The following is a 16,475-nucleotide window of genomic DNA, read 5'->3' as shown; positions in this document are numbered from 1 at the left end:
CTTCATCTTTTGCGGCACTGTATTTATAGAGTCATACAGCACAGAAACAGGCCTTTCAGTCCACCAAGCTGACCATCAACCACCTACTTATACTAATCCTACATTAATCCCATTTTTTATTCCCCCCCCACTCTCATCAACAGCCCCCATATTCTACCACTCACCTTCACTAGGGGCAATTCACAGTGGCCAACTAACCTACCAATCCAAATGTCTTTAGGATTCTCCTCCCTAAATCTGTCTTTAGGGAGGAAACCAGAGCACCCGGAGGAAATCCAAGCAGCCACAGGAAGAATATGCAAACTCCACACAGACAGCACCTGAAGTCAGGATTGAACCCAGGTCTCTGGCGCTGTGAGGCAGCAGCTCTACTGGCTGCACCCAGTTTAATAATGGGTTGTTTCAGAGATAAGCTCTGGGCCTCGGTAATGGAGAATACTAAAGCACATTCCCTTCACCCTGGACTTTTTCAAAATGACACAAAGGGAATTTTTACACCATCCTGAGGAAGTAGAAATGAACTTGGAATCATATCTCATTTGGAATTTGGCATTTGCAGCATTCCCTCAATATTGTAGCAGCTTGTAAGTATCGATTAAAGTTCTCAGGTTTCAATGATGGACATTGAATACTCAGACAGCTGATTCAGAGGGAAGAGTGTTGCCAAAATGTCACAAGTGACTCATCATCCAATCATACTCGCTCATCAAACTGACTGAGCTAAATGGGCAGACCAGAGAGGAGAGGATTAATTCGAGAGCATAAGAAGATTCAAACACTGGCTGTGTGGTTGACAGAGAGCAAGAAAGTGTTCGGCTGCAGGAGGATATTGATAGTCTGCTCGGTTGAGCAGAAAAGTAGCAATGGGATTCAATCCAGAGGAGCGTAAGATAAGACATTTAGGGAAGAGCACAAGGACCAGGGGAGACATAGTAAGTGGAAGGAGACTAGGAGATATGGAGGAAAAGAGAGATTTTGGAATGTATGTACACAGATCCTTAATATTGGCAGGACAGGGTACAGAAAGTGGTTAAATACGCAAACATGGGATGGTTTCTATTATTGGCCAACCCATACAATAGAGGAGCAACAAACAAACTGCTGGGGGAACTCAGTGCGTTGAGCAGCATCTGTGGGGGGGGGCGGGGGAGGTGGGGAGGAATTGTCGATGTTTTTCGGGTCGAAACCCTGCACAGGATAAAGGAGCAAGATGGTTATGCCAGAATCACATACAATACTAGTCAGGCCACAACTTTGTACAGTTTAGGTCACTATGTTACAGGAAAGATGTGATTGCACTAGAGAGGGTGCAAAAGAGATTTATAAAGCTGTTGCCAGGACTGGAAATTTGTAGCTGTGAGGATAAGCTGGAATAGTGGAGGCTGAAGGCAGAACTTAACTGAGGTGTAAAAAATCACGAGCAGGCTGAGTAAATAGGAAGGGCCTTATTCCCTTAGTGGAGGAGTCAAAAGAAGCAGGGATAGCATAAATTTAAAGTGATTGGTGGGAGGATGAGAAAGGAGATGAGAAACATGTCAAAATCGAGTCTATTGTCATAAGGAGAAGGATATGTATGCACAGGGGCAATAGCAGTATCACAGGCACATAGCATCAGAGACAAAACATTAACAAGAAAAAACATAAATTAAGCATAAATTATTCAAGAAAGAACACATTTAGGGGAAAAAAAACAAAGTCCATTGTAGTACAAAGTGGTCATAATGTTGCTATACTGATGTAGTGCTTAGGGTTGTGCTGGTTGGTTCAAGAACCGAATGGTTGAAGGGAAATAGTTGTTCTTGAACCTGGTGGCATGGGATTTCAGGCTTCTGTACCTCCTGCCCGATGATAGATGCGAGAAGATGGCATGGCTACCATTGGGCAGGAGGTACAGAAGCCTGAAGTGGGGATGGTGGGGATCTTTGACAATAGATGTTGCCTTCTGGAAGTAGCACCTCCTGTAGATACTACCGATGGTGGGGAGGGATGTGTCTGTGATGTATTGGGCCCAGTCCACTACTCTCTGCAGTGTCTTACATTCCTTTGCATTCAAATTGCCGTATCAGACCATGATGCAACCAGTCAGGATACTTTCAACAGAGGGTGGTGGGGTCTGGAGCTCGCTGCCTGAAGGAAGGTGGGGGAGGGGAGGATGGAGTGGAAGTTGTGGGGGGTGTTGGTGTCAAGGCAGGACCCTCATGACATTTAAAAAGCTCCTGGACGTGTCCTTGAAGAACAGTTACCTGCAGGTCGAGTGCTGCAAGATGGGATGTGGTTGTATAGCTCTTTTCTGGCTGGCACAGTCACAATGGGCCAAATGGCCTCCTTCTACGTTACACATTTTCCATGATTCTGTGGTCCTAAACCACCATTTCTGACTGTGCTTCAACATCAGTTCTCCAGAGTCTGGACAGAATGCATTGCTCACACTCAGTGACACTTCTTTAAGATACAGCATAAAGGAAGCATCGTTTCAAAGACATGTCAACCCTGGCCAGGATTCAGAATATATCTATTGGAGGTGAATCCTTTCATTTCATTCCATCAGCCAGGATCCATGACAAGAAAGATGCAACAAATGGTGTTTCTTTGTGGGAACTTCAACTAAATTAACCTTGATCACTGAATCAAATGGTGTGTGCCAGTGTTAAAGTTTCAACAGGGAAAGAAAATGCATACCTATAATAGTTTCAAAACATTAGCTTGTTGGAGGTAGTTGAGTATAATAGTGGGTTGAGTTAATGTGGCCTTTATTTATAACAAGATTAACCATCTGTCAGTAACTCAAGTAGAATTTATTTTCACACAGCAATTCTCCATAGTCCAATTGACAGACATCCTGACTGGATAATTTGTTGAAGGTATCACCTGGTATAGAACAATAGTTGTGTAGATCAGAAAGAGCACTAGTTTGGCTGCTGCTCAGTGACTTAGTACAGATGGTGATTGTAGACAAGGTGACAATATGTCAAGGATATCAGGAGGTCAGAGTGCTAGGAAGCCAAACATCTGGTAGGTTGAAGCAAATGTCAAGGCTATTTGCATGTGAGAGAGAATAGATTATAGGGTAATAGGTGGGGGAGTGTGATTGATCTGACAGCCACATTAACTTGATGGGCCAAATTGCCCCTTCTGTGGCATAAGGAAATATTAAAAATGAGAAGCGTGCCATTTGGCCCAACTTATCTATGTTAACAAGCTTCCATTCCCTCTTGATCTAACTCCATTGGTGAAAACTCCTATTCCTTGTTCCCTTCCCTACCCCCCTTCCTCACCCACCTACCTTCTACCTCTCACTTGGACTCACCTATCACCTTCCAGCTTGTGCTCCTCCCTCTCCCCCGACCTTTCTATTCCGGCCTTTGCCCTCTTCCATTCCAGTCCTGCTAAAGAGTCTTGACCCAAAACGTCGACTGTTTATTTCCCTCCATAGATACTGTCTGACCTGCTGAGTTACTTCAGCATTTTGTGTGTGTTGCTCCAGATTCCAGCATCCACAGAATCTCTTGTGTCTGTGATTCCTAGTTCTTTTATTGGCTCACTGAAGTATATTAATACCTTTTGCCTCAACTATTTCTATATTTTATCCCTCTCTTGGTCAAGGTGTTTCTCCTGACTTCCCATTGTGTTTGTTAATGATATTATATATTTATGGCCTTTGGTTTTGGTCTCCTTCACAAGTAGAACTGTCTTCTCTACACCCACCCTATCAAACTTGACTATAATCCAAAAAGCCTCCAGCAAGTCATCTCTCAACCTTCCTTTTTATAGAAAGATAGAGCCCACTCCTGGATGTGGCATTACTGCTGTAAATCGTGTTTGGATTTCCTGCACTGCAGTGAGTATGATACACTACACACAGGGGTGACTCACTGCAGTGCCGAAGGGTATACAATACTTTCATGATATCATGTGTAAAATTCTACCATACCAAAGCAGGAATTAACTGCAGGATTGATGTCTGGTTTAGTGTTAGTTAAAGGGTTGCACCGTGCCTAGGCTGCTGGTGGAGAGTCTGAAGTATCCACCTTCCTCCAAGCACGAGCCCTCTTCAACTCTCCATCATTACTGATTGTCCCATAAATTGCTCACTGGAGACGTCCTTAGTCCTGCTCATGACATCATAGAGCCAAACACCCACCATCATCTACCTGAACCCAGTCGTCTGTTTGATGTTCCTCGTTCTCTGTCCAATTCCCCCAGTCACCTTCCTGAACAACCTCGCAATCATTCGCACGCCCTGTTCCCAACGTCTCCCTGACCCGTTCACCAAGCATCTGCCTCGCTTCTCTTCTACATGACCCCATCTCCAATGTACTCATCAAGATCGCCTTCTCAGAAACCATTACTGAAGGATGCCCTTCCACCTTCTAACAAGAATAGACCATGGAGGAAAGCTCTATTCTATTAGACATGACATTTTGGTCACTTGCCGGGTAGAATCCCAGAGATCCTTAGGCAGCCAATAGAAGTGTTACCACAAGTCAACTTTAGCCTCTGGGACATAAATTAGGCCTCTGTGTTCTTTTATAGCTTTTTTAAAATGCATTCTGCCATACCTCACATCCTTTTTTTGTAATGTGGAGACCAGATCTGTTCACAATCTTCCACATGTCGTAGTACCAAGGTTCCAAGAATACAGATGAAAATAGGAGCAAAATCAGGCCACCAGGCCCTCACACCTGCCCTGCTATTCAATACGATGATGGCTAATCTGCCCCAGGCCTCAACTCCTCTTCAGTGCAAGTTCCTCAATTCCTCCATCTTTCAAATATTTATCTTTTTCTTTAAATACCTTCAATGATGCAGCCTCCCCAGTCCACTGGGGTAGAGACTTCCAAAGATTCAGCACCCCCTATGAGAAAAAACTCCTGCACATCTCAGTTTTAAATACCTCTTTACCCTGTAACTATGTCCTCTCATTTGAGAGTGTCCCACTGTTGGAAGCATCATAGTATCTACCCTCTCATGCCCCATTTAGGATCTTGTATATTTCAATAAGATCACCCCTCATTTTTCTAAACTCCAAAGCATACAGATCTAACACTTTTACCCATTCGTGATAGGACAATCCTCTCATTTCGGGAATTAGCCAAGTGCATCTCTTCTGAAATTGCCTCCAAAGCCAGTATATCCTTTCTAATAAGGCGGCCAAGACTGTACACTGTACTCTAGGTGTAGCCTCACCAATACCTTGTACAATTGTTTACAAAAAATATAGCCAAAATGCCATTTGCCTTCTTAACTACTTGTTGTACCAGCCTGCTAACCTTATGTGTTTCATGCACAAGAACTCTGGATCCCTCTGTACTCAACTCATCTACAATCTCTCACATTTCCATTTAAACTTAACACCTCCCACCATTTACCCATCTCTTTGCTCTTCATTCTGCAACTATGCTCCTGACTCCACACCCTCTTTCTCCAATATGATATCTAATAGAAGGCCATTACCTTTCCTTTCATCAATGTATTCAATCAGGTTGGTCAAGTATGACTTTCTTTTTGGAATCCAGGTTCACTAATTTTTACTCTATTTATGCTTCTAGACTTGTTTTCTATTATGTCTTTGAGTTAGGATTTAAGTATCCTTCCTCACATTGATGTTAAGTTAATTGGTCCATAGCTTCCTGGACATTATATTTCCCTTTCCACATACATTAGATTTCTGCCAGTAGACTGACACTATTTTGCTTGTAAGAGTTATAAACTTACATGAATATTATTCCATATCTTTTTGTCATTTAACATACTGGCCCACATATTTCTTCCTTTGCCATTTTCCCACTATTAGGTAGCTTAATTAAATCTCCTTTTATCTCTTATTTCAATCCATAAAGACTAACTTTCTGTTAGTTATGTCTCATTATTTCTACTGTCATTATGTTATCTCTAATTAGTGAAACTATCCCACCCACTTCTTCCTTTCCTGTCCTTTCTATTCTGGCGAGTTTGGCAGCCCATTAAACAAGACCATGGTTTTTAAAACTCTCACTCTTGTTTTCAAATCCTTCCATGATCTCATCCTTTCCTATCTCAATAATCACTTTACACCTGCCAACTCTCTGACTCCCTTCTCTCCTCTAATAGATTGCATTATAATCAGCCTGAATTGAATTGCTCTCCCATCGACACCAGACCCTAAGTTCTGGAAATCCCGACGTAAACCTCTCACCTCCACCCTTCCCTTTGGACTTTAAGGTGCATCTTAAAACCTGTCTCTTTGGCCAAGCTGTTCCTCATCCCCAGTAACATGCATTTCCACGTGTTTCAATTTTTATTTGCTCACACATCCGTGTAGCACCTTAAAATGTGCTAAGTAAATGGAAATTGTTGCAATTGTTAAAACCTGCAATATTTAGTTGCCCACCCAAATCTTTATGTGGCCACTCTTTCTGCATTTGGTTTTTAGTGATGGATTATAGCCTTCACTCTCCCTTTTGTATTTTGTATACTCGGTACATTGCTGCACAAGCAGTTTAATTTATCCTCAGTCACTGGAGTACATCATTATTAATAGTCCTTTCCTGCTCCTGTCTAATAAGTGTATTTGTTCTTTGACAATTGGTGCCTTTAACAACACTCCTATTTATCCTTTTGCTGATCACCACTCCCACTCTGGTTCAACTGAATTCTGCACTATATAGCTCCCTCCTGTCCCAGTATTGGTGGTCAAAATCCCATGAAATTTAACTTCCGTTCTTCATTCCAGTTTATTAACTGTGCATTTTCCTATCTGCCTTTGTCTACACCAATTAGCACAAGGCTGAGACAATAATCCCATCAATGTCACCTGTGAGGTCCTGTTCTTTTAACTTATTGCAGCAAGTCCATTGCAGGAAGTCCTTTCTTTCACTGTGTTATTGGTCCCAACAACTGGATCAATTGTTTGTCTCTGGTTGCTCTGAGATTGGTTTTACCTTTGTACCAGTAGCATGCTCATTCTTAACTGTAGGGTACACTCTATCAGTTCACGATGCCATGTTTAGCATGCTGGATAACTGCCTGCACCCTACCTTTTAAGACATCTGCATGTGCAGGACTTCCTCCTTTGTCTCTCATTGGTTGCCCAGATTCTCCTGGATGTCAGTCACACCTACCTTTCCCGCTCCTGCGCTCTCCTCTGAGGTGTGACAGCAATCTGGAAAACAATCCAAAAATTCCTCTCCATATTTCCTTATGGCAGAGAAGGAGACCATTCAGTCTGTTGAGTCAATGTCGGAGTAATCCCATTCTCCCAGTAATTTTCCCCAAAACCTATTCTTCCCACATTTCCCTCAATTCTGCTGCTTACTTACACTAGGGGCAATTTTACAGTGGCCAATTTTACCAGTGTGTTGTACAAACACACAGTATGTACTGCAGCTTTGGTCTTTATTTGTTAATTATTTACAGAATGATAAAATCACTTAATCTCTAGCATTAATTTACTGATAGCTTAGTGTGATTTAAATGGAATTTTAATTACTTACTGGTTATACTTGATGTATGATGGATATATAATGTTTACTGTTTATTTTGGCAAGAATAATAAAAGGCAGAGTACAGGGCAGTGGTTAATCTGCAATTAAAATCACTGTGCGGTTTTATTATCCCATTATAAATGGGACTTAAGATCATAGAGAACACATAAAGTGTAGAATCCACAGGTCCAGCACATTTCCGAAGAGGTGCTTGAGATACTAAGACCATTCCCGACAGAAACACAAAGAAGGGAATTAATAGATGGTTCCTCAAGCCCAGGAAGTTTCTTTCACCATCCACTCTAATCCATTCTAAAACGTTGACTACAAGGGATTTAAGTGGTCATTTCGGTCACTGGTGTTTGTTGGACCAGGTTGTGCTATGCTTGGCTGTCTAATATTCCCACTATTATAGCAGCAACTATATTTCATTAGCTGTGAAAGGCTTGGGGATATCCAGAATTATAAAATAATCCACACAAATACCAAGTCTTTCTTTTACTGTGAGTGGTTCATTTTTCTGCTTCCCACTCTGGCCATCATGTGGTTCCTCTGAGTGACTTTGCTGCTAGTAAATATTGATACAAGGCAGCTCTCAGCTGCAGACTCATATCCATCAAGATCAAGCGAGACTGACCAATTTCATGTAACTAAGCAAACAGACTAAGAAAAAGTCTCCTTTTGTTTCTTCCCACAGAACAAGGTATTTATCTACCGTGGGAAGGAGTATGAGCGGAGAGAAGACTTTCAAAGTCAGTTGATGACAGAGTTTCCAAATGCAGAGAGGATGAACACAACATCGCCTCCAGGAAACGACATCAAAAACTCCCCGGGACAATGTATCCTTTAGGTTCGCCTGCAATATAGCAGCTGGATAACAATCAGCTCTTCACCCCGTAGCTGAATGTCTCTAAGAAGAGCTGTTCATGGGTCTGTTATTGCTGCTTTTGTTCGAAGATGATTGAGGTTGTTTATTAGCTATCCCAATATCCCATTGTTGTTCTTATTATAAAAACAATATAATGGTGGATTCATATGTCTAATTTTATGGGCAGCAGAGTATTTAGTACAGCTGCCTCACAGCTCCAGGGACTTGGCTTTCATTCTGACTTTGGGTGCTGTCTGAGTGGGGTTTTCACATTCTCTCTGTGACCAGGTGTCTGTTTCCTCCCACGTCTCAAAGATGCACTGGTAATTTTATTGGCTCTTGTAACTTACTCCTAAATAGTGGATGTTAAAGACAAAAAGAATCAAAGGGGAGTTAGGCATGTTTGGGAGAGAATAAGTTGCAAAGGTACAGGGAGGGAAGGAAAAGTAAGGAATTGTTTTGCTCCAAGTCAACATGGACCTGATGGGCTATTTCTGTGTCATGAGAAGATAAGAGTTATTATTGCTCTGTGGTGCTAAATCCACAATATAGTAATGGCTACACTTAGAGTCATCAGTGCAGCACAGATACAGGCCCATGCCAACTATGGTGCCCACCCAGCTAGTCCCAGTTTCCTGCATTTAGCCCATATCTCTCTGAGCCCACCCCTCCGTGTACCTATACAAGTGCTTCCTAAATGACACTATTGTATCTGCCTTAACCACTTCCTCTGGCAACTTGTTTCATATACTCACCATCCTCTGCGTAAAAAAGTTGCCTCTCAGGTCCCTTTTAGGTCTTTCTCCTCTCATCCTAAACTTATGCCCCCTAGTTTTGGACTCCCCCACCCTGGGGACAAGACTGTTACCATCCACCTTATCTATGCATCTCATAATTTTAAACATCTCTGTAAGGTCACCCCTCATTCTCCTATGTTCCAAGGAATAAAGACCTAGCCTGGCCGATCTCTCCCTATAACTCAGGCCCAGTAGTCCTGGCAACATCCTCGTAAATCTTTTCTGCACTCTTTCCAGTTTAACCACGTCTTTCCTGTAACAGGGTGACCTAAACTGTAAACAGTACTCCAAGTGCAGCCACACCAGTGACTTATACAACTACAATGAAATGTGCCAACTCCTATACTCAATGCCCTGACTGATGAAGGCCAGTGTGCTAAACGCCTTTCTCATCACCGCGTATACCTACGACACAGCTTTCAACAAACTATGCACTTGTACTCCTTGGTCCCTCTGTTCCATTACACTCCCCAGTGCCCTACCATTCATTATATAATTCCTATGCTGGTTTGACTTTTCAAAATGCATCACCTCACACTTATCTCTATTGAAATCCATTTGCCACTCCTCGGCTCACTTCCCTAACTAATTAAGATCCCCCTGTAGTCTACCATAACCTTCTTCACTATCAACAACACTTCCTAATTTTGTGTCATCTGCAAATTTACTGATCAAGCTTTGGGCATTCATATTCAAACCATTTATATAAGTAACGAATAACAAAGGTCCCAACACTGACCCCTGCGGCACACCACTAGTCACCAGCTTCCATTCTGAGAAACAACCTTTAACCACCACCCCCTGCTTCCTACCTCTGAGCCAGTTTTGAATCCACCTAACCAGTTCTCCCTGGATTCCTTGGGACCTAACCTTCCAGACCAGCCTACCATCCAGGACCTTGTCGAAGGCCTTGGTAAAGTCCAAATAGACAACATCCACTGCCCTGCCCTCATCTACCTTTTTGGTTACCTCTTCAAAAAACTCTAAAAGGTTTGTCAAGCATAATTTTCCACGCACAAAGCCATGTTGATTCCTCCTGATCAGGCTCTGTCTATCCAAATGCTGGTACATCCTGTCCCTCAGAATTCCCTCCAGTAACTTCCCCACTACTGATGTCAAGCTGACCAGCCTGTAGTTCCTTGGCTTGACCTTGCTACCCTTCTTAAATAACGGAACAACATTAGCCACCTTCCAGTCTTCAGGAACTTCACCAGTGGCTAATGATGAAGCAAATATCTCCGCAAGGGCCTCCGCAATTTCTTCTCTAGCCTCCCACAAAATCAGAGGATTTACTCAGTCAGGCCCTGGGGATTGATCCACCTTAATGCGCTGTAAATCTGCAAATACCTCCTCTCTGGTAATATGAATGTTCTCCAAAACATCTCCACTAGTTTCCCTTATCTCTTGAGCAACCATGATTTTCTTCTCAATAAACAGCGAAGAGAAATATTCATTAAAAATTTCACCCATCTCCTGCGGCTCAAGACACAGGTAGCCCTGCTGCTCTCTAAGAGGACCTGCTCTCTCCCTAGCCACCCTTTTACTCTTAACATATCTCTAGAACCTCTTGAGATTTTGCTTAACCTTACCTGCCAGATCCATTTCATACCCTCTCTTTGCCCTCCTGATTTCCCCCTTAAGATTATCCTTAATCTTTTTATAGTCATCAAGGGATTCACTCATCCCTGACCTCCCAAACCCAATGTATGCTTCCTTCGTTTTCTTGACCAGAGCCTCAATATCTCTTGTCAGCCAAGGTTCCCTAAACTTGCCAGGTTTACCCTTCACCCTAACAGGAACGTGCTCTTCCTGGATTCTTGATATCACACTGTTAAAAGCCTTCCACTTGCCGTTTGTTCCTTTCCCTTCAAACAGGCTCATCCAATCGATATCTACTAGATCCTGCCTAATTCCCCCAAAGTTATCCCTGCTCCAGTTTAGGATACTTTCAAAATTCAGCTCCATTAAAGTTACATTGAGTATATCGTGCATTGAGTCCCACTGACTGAGGGTGAATTTCTAGCCACATGAAACAAATAAATATCACAAATAAGTGCCCTACATTTTATTCAGAGTCATGTTGATAAATTTTGTGAGCTATAGCTCCCAGGGAGAAAGCCTCCTGCAGAGTGAGTAGTTGATGAAGGCAATTTGGCACACAGTCAGTCGCTGGATTCATGGTCAATGAAAATCGGAAAAACAGCTGCAGATGCTGGACATCTGAAATAAAAACAGAAAATGCTGGAAACACTCAGCAAGGTTAGGCAACATCTGTGGAAAGAGAAACAATTAATGTTGCAGGACTGGGACCCTTCATCTGTCCGTTAACAGTGTCTCTTTCCACAGATGCTGCCTGACCTGCTGAGTGTTTGCTGTTTATGCTCCGGATCCATGGTCTTGCTGGTCTCCAGTGACTGCTCTTTATAAAATTGGAAGTAGGACCACTGCAAGTTGGACACAACCAACCTCTATGTGATTCCGCCCCAGTTAGTAGGATGAGAATGTGGGAAGAATAAAAATGGGATCAATGTAGGATTATAAATGGGTGCTTTGGTCAGCAGAGACTTGGTGGGCTGAAGGGCCTGTTTCCATCCTGTATCTCTCCATGACTGTGCACTGGACTGCAGCCATGCTAAATTCACCCTGTATTCTGATAACTAAATCATTATTCTGCAGATACACTGTGTACGGACCAGCAAACCTGTGTAATACTGAGTGTGGGAAATGACACACATACATCTGGAGGTTTCAGGTCGAATCCCTGGGTAGTTTCTGACTCAACTGATCACATCCTGAACACTAATAAGCGAGCCACTATCGGCAATCACAGGTAGCTGTAAATAGAAGGCAGCTTGTTATTGATATGAAGGAACTGTTTCCACTTGTGGGTGAATCCAGAAAAAGGCAGCATTAAAATAAGACAGATGGTGACAGATCAAATATAGAATTTTGAACAGTGCCGAGAACATGAAACGCATTGCTGCGTAGAATGTTGAAACAGAGCCTTGCCACGTTTAGCTGAGAGCTTGGTACACATGTGAGGGGTATGGAAAAAGACGGAGATGGAAAGAGGAAGGGAGGAGAAATTAATCAGAGTGATAGAAACTCACAAGGAGTAAAATCACCATCTCAAATCAATTACGCCAAATGGTTGCTTCTGTGCCCCAGATTTTCCGTAGCACTCATTGTGCCAGGACCCTGCAACTTATATGGATAAGCCAATACCAATATCATATCAATATCTATTCCCCCTTTCATTCAAGACTGAAAGACTCTCCAGATCATTGCCCTGAGGTCCTTTCTTATCTTCCCTCCTCTTTTAGAACCATAGAACCATAGGACCATAGAACAATACAGCACAATACAGGCCCTTTGGCCCACCATGTTGTGCCAACCTTCAAACCACTCCTAAGACTATTTAACCCCTTTCTCCCATATATCCCTCTATCTTAAATTCCTCCATTGACCATTTTCACCATTGACAACTTTGTCTCTTGCCTAGATATGAGGTGTTGACCAAGCCAGTATTTGGTGTTCTCCCAAATAAAATAGTCTTGTAGGAAGAGGAACCTCGAGCACATGCAAGTGATCAAAAAGCAAAAGACCCCAGATGCTGGAAATTGAAATAAAGACTGAAATTTCTGGAAATGTTCAATAGGTCAGGCAGCATCTGTAGAGGGAGAAACAGAATTAATGTTTCAAGCCAAGGACCTTTCATCTGATACAGCAATGTCCCAGCTAAGATGACAACTTAATCAGAGGAGCAGCACCTCATATTCCACCTGGGTGGTCTACAACCCGACAGCATGAACATTGAATTCTCCAACTTCTGGTAAACTGTGCCCCTCTGTTCCTTTTCTCTCTCCCCATCATCTACCCAGTCCTCACCCCAGCCCTCGTCATCCTGTCTCTTTTTTGTCCTTCACCTACTCTATCTGCCCATCACCCACACACTCCTCCCACTGGGTCCCCTTCCCCACTGTTCCATCTGCCCTCCCCACCTGCCTCACTTGATTCCATGCTCCACCTTCCTTTCCTATCAAGGTTCCATCATCTTCAGCCCTCTGTCACTTCCACTTATTACCTCCCAGCTTCTGACATCATTCCTACTCTCCCCCCTCCCCCATCTGCCTATCACCCCCCCCCCCCCCACACACCTGGATCCACCTGTCAGCTCTTGCCCCACCCTTTACCTTCACCTTTTTATACTGACTATCTCCCCTCAATCTTTCAGTCCAGATGAAGGGTCTCAACCTGAAATGTCGACTCTCCATTTCCCTCTGTAAATGCTGCCTGACTCGCTGAGTTCCTCCAGCAGCTTGGGTTTTGTTCCAGATTCCAGCTTCTGCAGTCTGTTGTGTATCCATTGGACACAATTAATCGCTCTCATTTCCATGTCCTTTGGGGAAAGTATCTGCCCTTCCACTGGGCAAACTCAATCACCTCAGTGCAAGGGAGATCGCAGGTGCTGAATTCTGTGCCATCACTCTGTATATTATGAGAAAGAGCAGCCACTGGTCAATACCTCAAAAAAATGCTTTGTCACAGCAGTCTAAAAGACATAGTGATCACCACAGCAGTGTAGCGGTTAGCGTAACATTATTACAGCGCCAGCGACCCGGGTACAATTCCGGCTGCTGTCTGTAAGGAGTTTGTGCGTTCTCCCCCTGTCTACGTGGGTTTCCTCTGGGTGCTCCGGTTTCCTCCCACATTCCAAAGACGTACAGGTTAGGAAGTTGTGGGCATGCTACGTTGGCGTCGGAAGCGTGGCGACACTTGCGGGCTGCCCTCAGAGCACTCTACGCAAAAGGTGCATTTCACTGTGTACATGTGACTAATAAAGATCTTATCTTATCTCAGCTTACAAGAGCAGAAGCGGGTGGACAGAAGCTGATATAGATCAAACAAGAAGGATTAACCTCTGCCTTTGTAATTCATTCAACGATAATGCAAGACTATTCATTTATGAGAAGATATCATTGGTTTCCATGGAGTGCCCATTAATCTCCAGTTACTTGTTGCTAAGCAAGCACTAATTATGATGCTTAATGTTTTAAAGAGGTTCTGCTATTTTGGGAATTTTGCAGTAACAAGGACCACAGTGAAAGACTTATTGGCATTGATGAAGCAGTCCAGCTCACCAGTTGGTTCAGCTCCCAGATGGAACCCTGCCCTCAGGTAGCCGGCTGCTGACGAAAAGGTTGCAAAAGCCAAATGCCACAGATGCTGTACATCTGCACTAAAAACAGGAAGTGGGACATGTATTCGTCAGGTCAGGCAGCATCTGTGGAGAGAGATATGTGGTTAATGTTTCAGGTCGGTGGCCTTCCATCAAAACTGGCAAGGTTTAGAGGTGTACCAGTTTTAAGATGCAGAGAAAAGGGGAAGGGAAGGAGAATACAAAAGGGAAGATCTCTGATAGGGTGGAAGGCAGGAGAGGTCAACGTGAGATGAGAATGCAAGGTAATGGGACAAGTAAGTAAAGGAACTGGGGGCTCAATGGGTGAAGGTAAAATTGACCATGGAACTTCTGTGGATCCTAGGAAAATATCAGTGACCTAACAACAACAACAACAACAACTAGAATTTATTGGCACCTTTTACAAAACAAAACCTACTGAGGTTTTTACATAAAAAAATGACGTCAAAGCATGTGGAGACATTTGTTCACATAGCAAAATGTTTGGCTAAAACTGGAGATGTTAACAAGAGTAGCCAGGTATCATTACTAACAATATCTTGTATCTCCTATGCATAGAAGGAGGCCATTCAGCCCATCATGTCTAGGTTGGCTTTCAGTGCCATTTCCCTGTAAACAATTCTCTTTCACGTTCCCATGCACTCCACGTTGATTTTCCAAACACCTGCCTACACTAGGAATAATTTACAATGGCTAATTCACTTAGCGACATGTCCTTGGGATGTGGGAGGAAACCGGAGCACTTGGAAGAGAGCCATGTGGTCACAGAGAGAATGTGTAAACTCCACACTGACAGCGCTGAAAGCTTTACCGGGGAGGGGGGGAGGGGGGGCTTAACTGAGGTGTATAAACGCTATGTCACCTTTCTCCCCTTCAAAGTAAAGTAATGGAATTAATTATTGCTTCCTTCTGCCCTTTGACCTCAGAATCCGCCAGCCAAATCATTCTTCGGCGCGCTCTGTAATAGTGGGAACCTGTGCACGTTTAAACGTACAAGGCCACATCTACCATGCAAGTTGCCATGGGGTGTTGACAAAGCTCTCTTAGCTTGTTTAGTCTACTTCCTCAGGCATACATCAATGTCAAGCTCATTATGACTGAATTTATTGAGTGAGCTGGTATTCTGCACAGCTGCTTTTAGGTACAAAGATCTGAATTTTTACACTTGTTTGTTACCTTCAGATAGGTCATGGAGTCAAACAACAAGGAAACAGGCCCTCCAGCACACTTGAATTCATGCCAAGCTTGAAACACCCATCCATAATGATCCTACACCAATCCTATTTTGTTCCCCCACATTCCCATCAGCTCCCCCCGGATTCTACCACTCATCCACACTAGGGGCAATTTACCGTGGCTAATTAACCTACCAACCTGCACGCCTTTGGAATATGGGAGGAAACTGGAGCACCCAGAGGAAACCCACACAGTCACAGGGAGAACACAGACAGCACCGACGTCAGGATTGAACCCAGGTCACCGGAGCTGTGAGGCAGCAGCTCTGCTAGCTGCACCACCTTGGCACTCTTATTAGGCTAGTCATCATTAGAACCCACATGTGCATAAATAGAAACCTGTTGGATCACAAATACTGAGTAGCCTTGTCCACTGGCAACCAGCACCCCACCTCCCCAGTGCCCCTTCCCTCCCCATTGCTCCTTCCCCATCCAACATCAGAGCAGGAGTCAAGAGGATTATTAACTAGAACTGTTACACTGTGCTGCTCACTGTATCCTTAACCTGCGTTCGCACAGTCATTCAGTGCTTCACTGTCCAACCAGTCCTTGAGGAACAGTCCCGTTTCAAGAACAAACCAGTGCCTGACCAGGTTATCAAGTAAGTATGGCAGTCGCTCACTGGCAGATACATTAGGGACATTTAAGAGACTCTTAGATAGACACATGAATGATAGAGGAATGGAGGGCTATGTGGGAGGGAAGGGATAAAACATTGTGGACCGAAGGGCTTGTACTGTGCTGTAATGTTCTATGTTCTAATGTATATGTTTCATTCTTTTAGATCATTCCCTGACCATCACTGTCATCTTGTTAGCTCTGTCCTGGCAGGTGATGGATGGGGTATGATATACCTATGACAGTTCTAACTGTGGAACAACACTAGATTTGGGATTCAGGCTTCTCCCTCTC

The 16,475-nt window shown here is 43.5% G+C and overlaps 1 protein-coding gene across 2 annotated transcripts in view; it reads left to right on the top strand.

Moving 5' to 3' along the window:
- LOC127569055 (dedicator of cytokinesis protein 2-like) overlaps positions 1–16,475 on the top strand; it is a 528,829-nt gene that overhangs the window by 483,690 nt on the left and 28,664 nt on the right. For both annotated transcript variants that reach the window (XM_052013336.1, XM_052013337.1), the window contains exons 41-42: positions 8,161–8,302; positions 16,083–16,164. In XM_052013336.1, coding sequence (XP_051869296.1) covers positions 8,161–8,302; positions 16,083–16,164 — 224 coding nt within the window. The remainder of the gene's footprint in view (positions 1–8,160; positions 8,303–16,082; positions 16,165–16,475) is intronic.

Source organism: Pristis pectinata, chromosome 4 (genome assembly GCF_009764475.1).
Source record: "Pristis pectinata isolate sPriPec2 chromosome 4, sPriPec2.1.pri, whole genome shotgun sequence".
Lineage (NCBI taxonomy): Eukaryota > Metazoa > Chordata > Chondrichthyes > Rhinopristiformes > Pristidae > Pristis > Pristis pectinata.
This window is presented reverse-complemented; position numbering and strand designations above follow the sequence as displayed.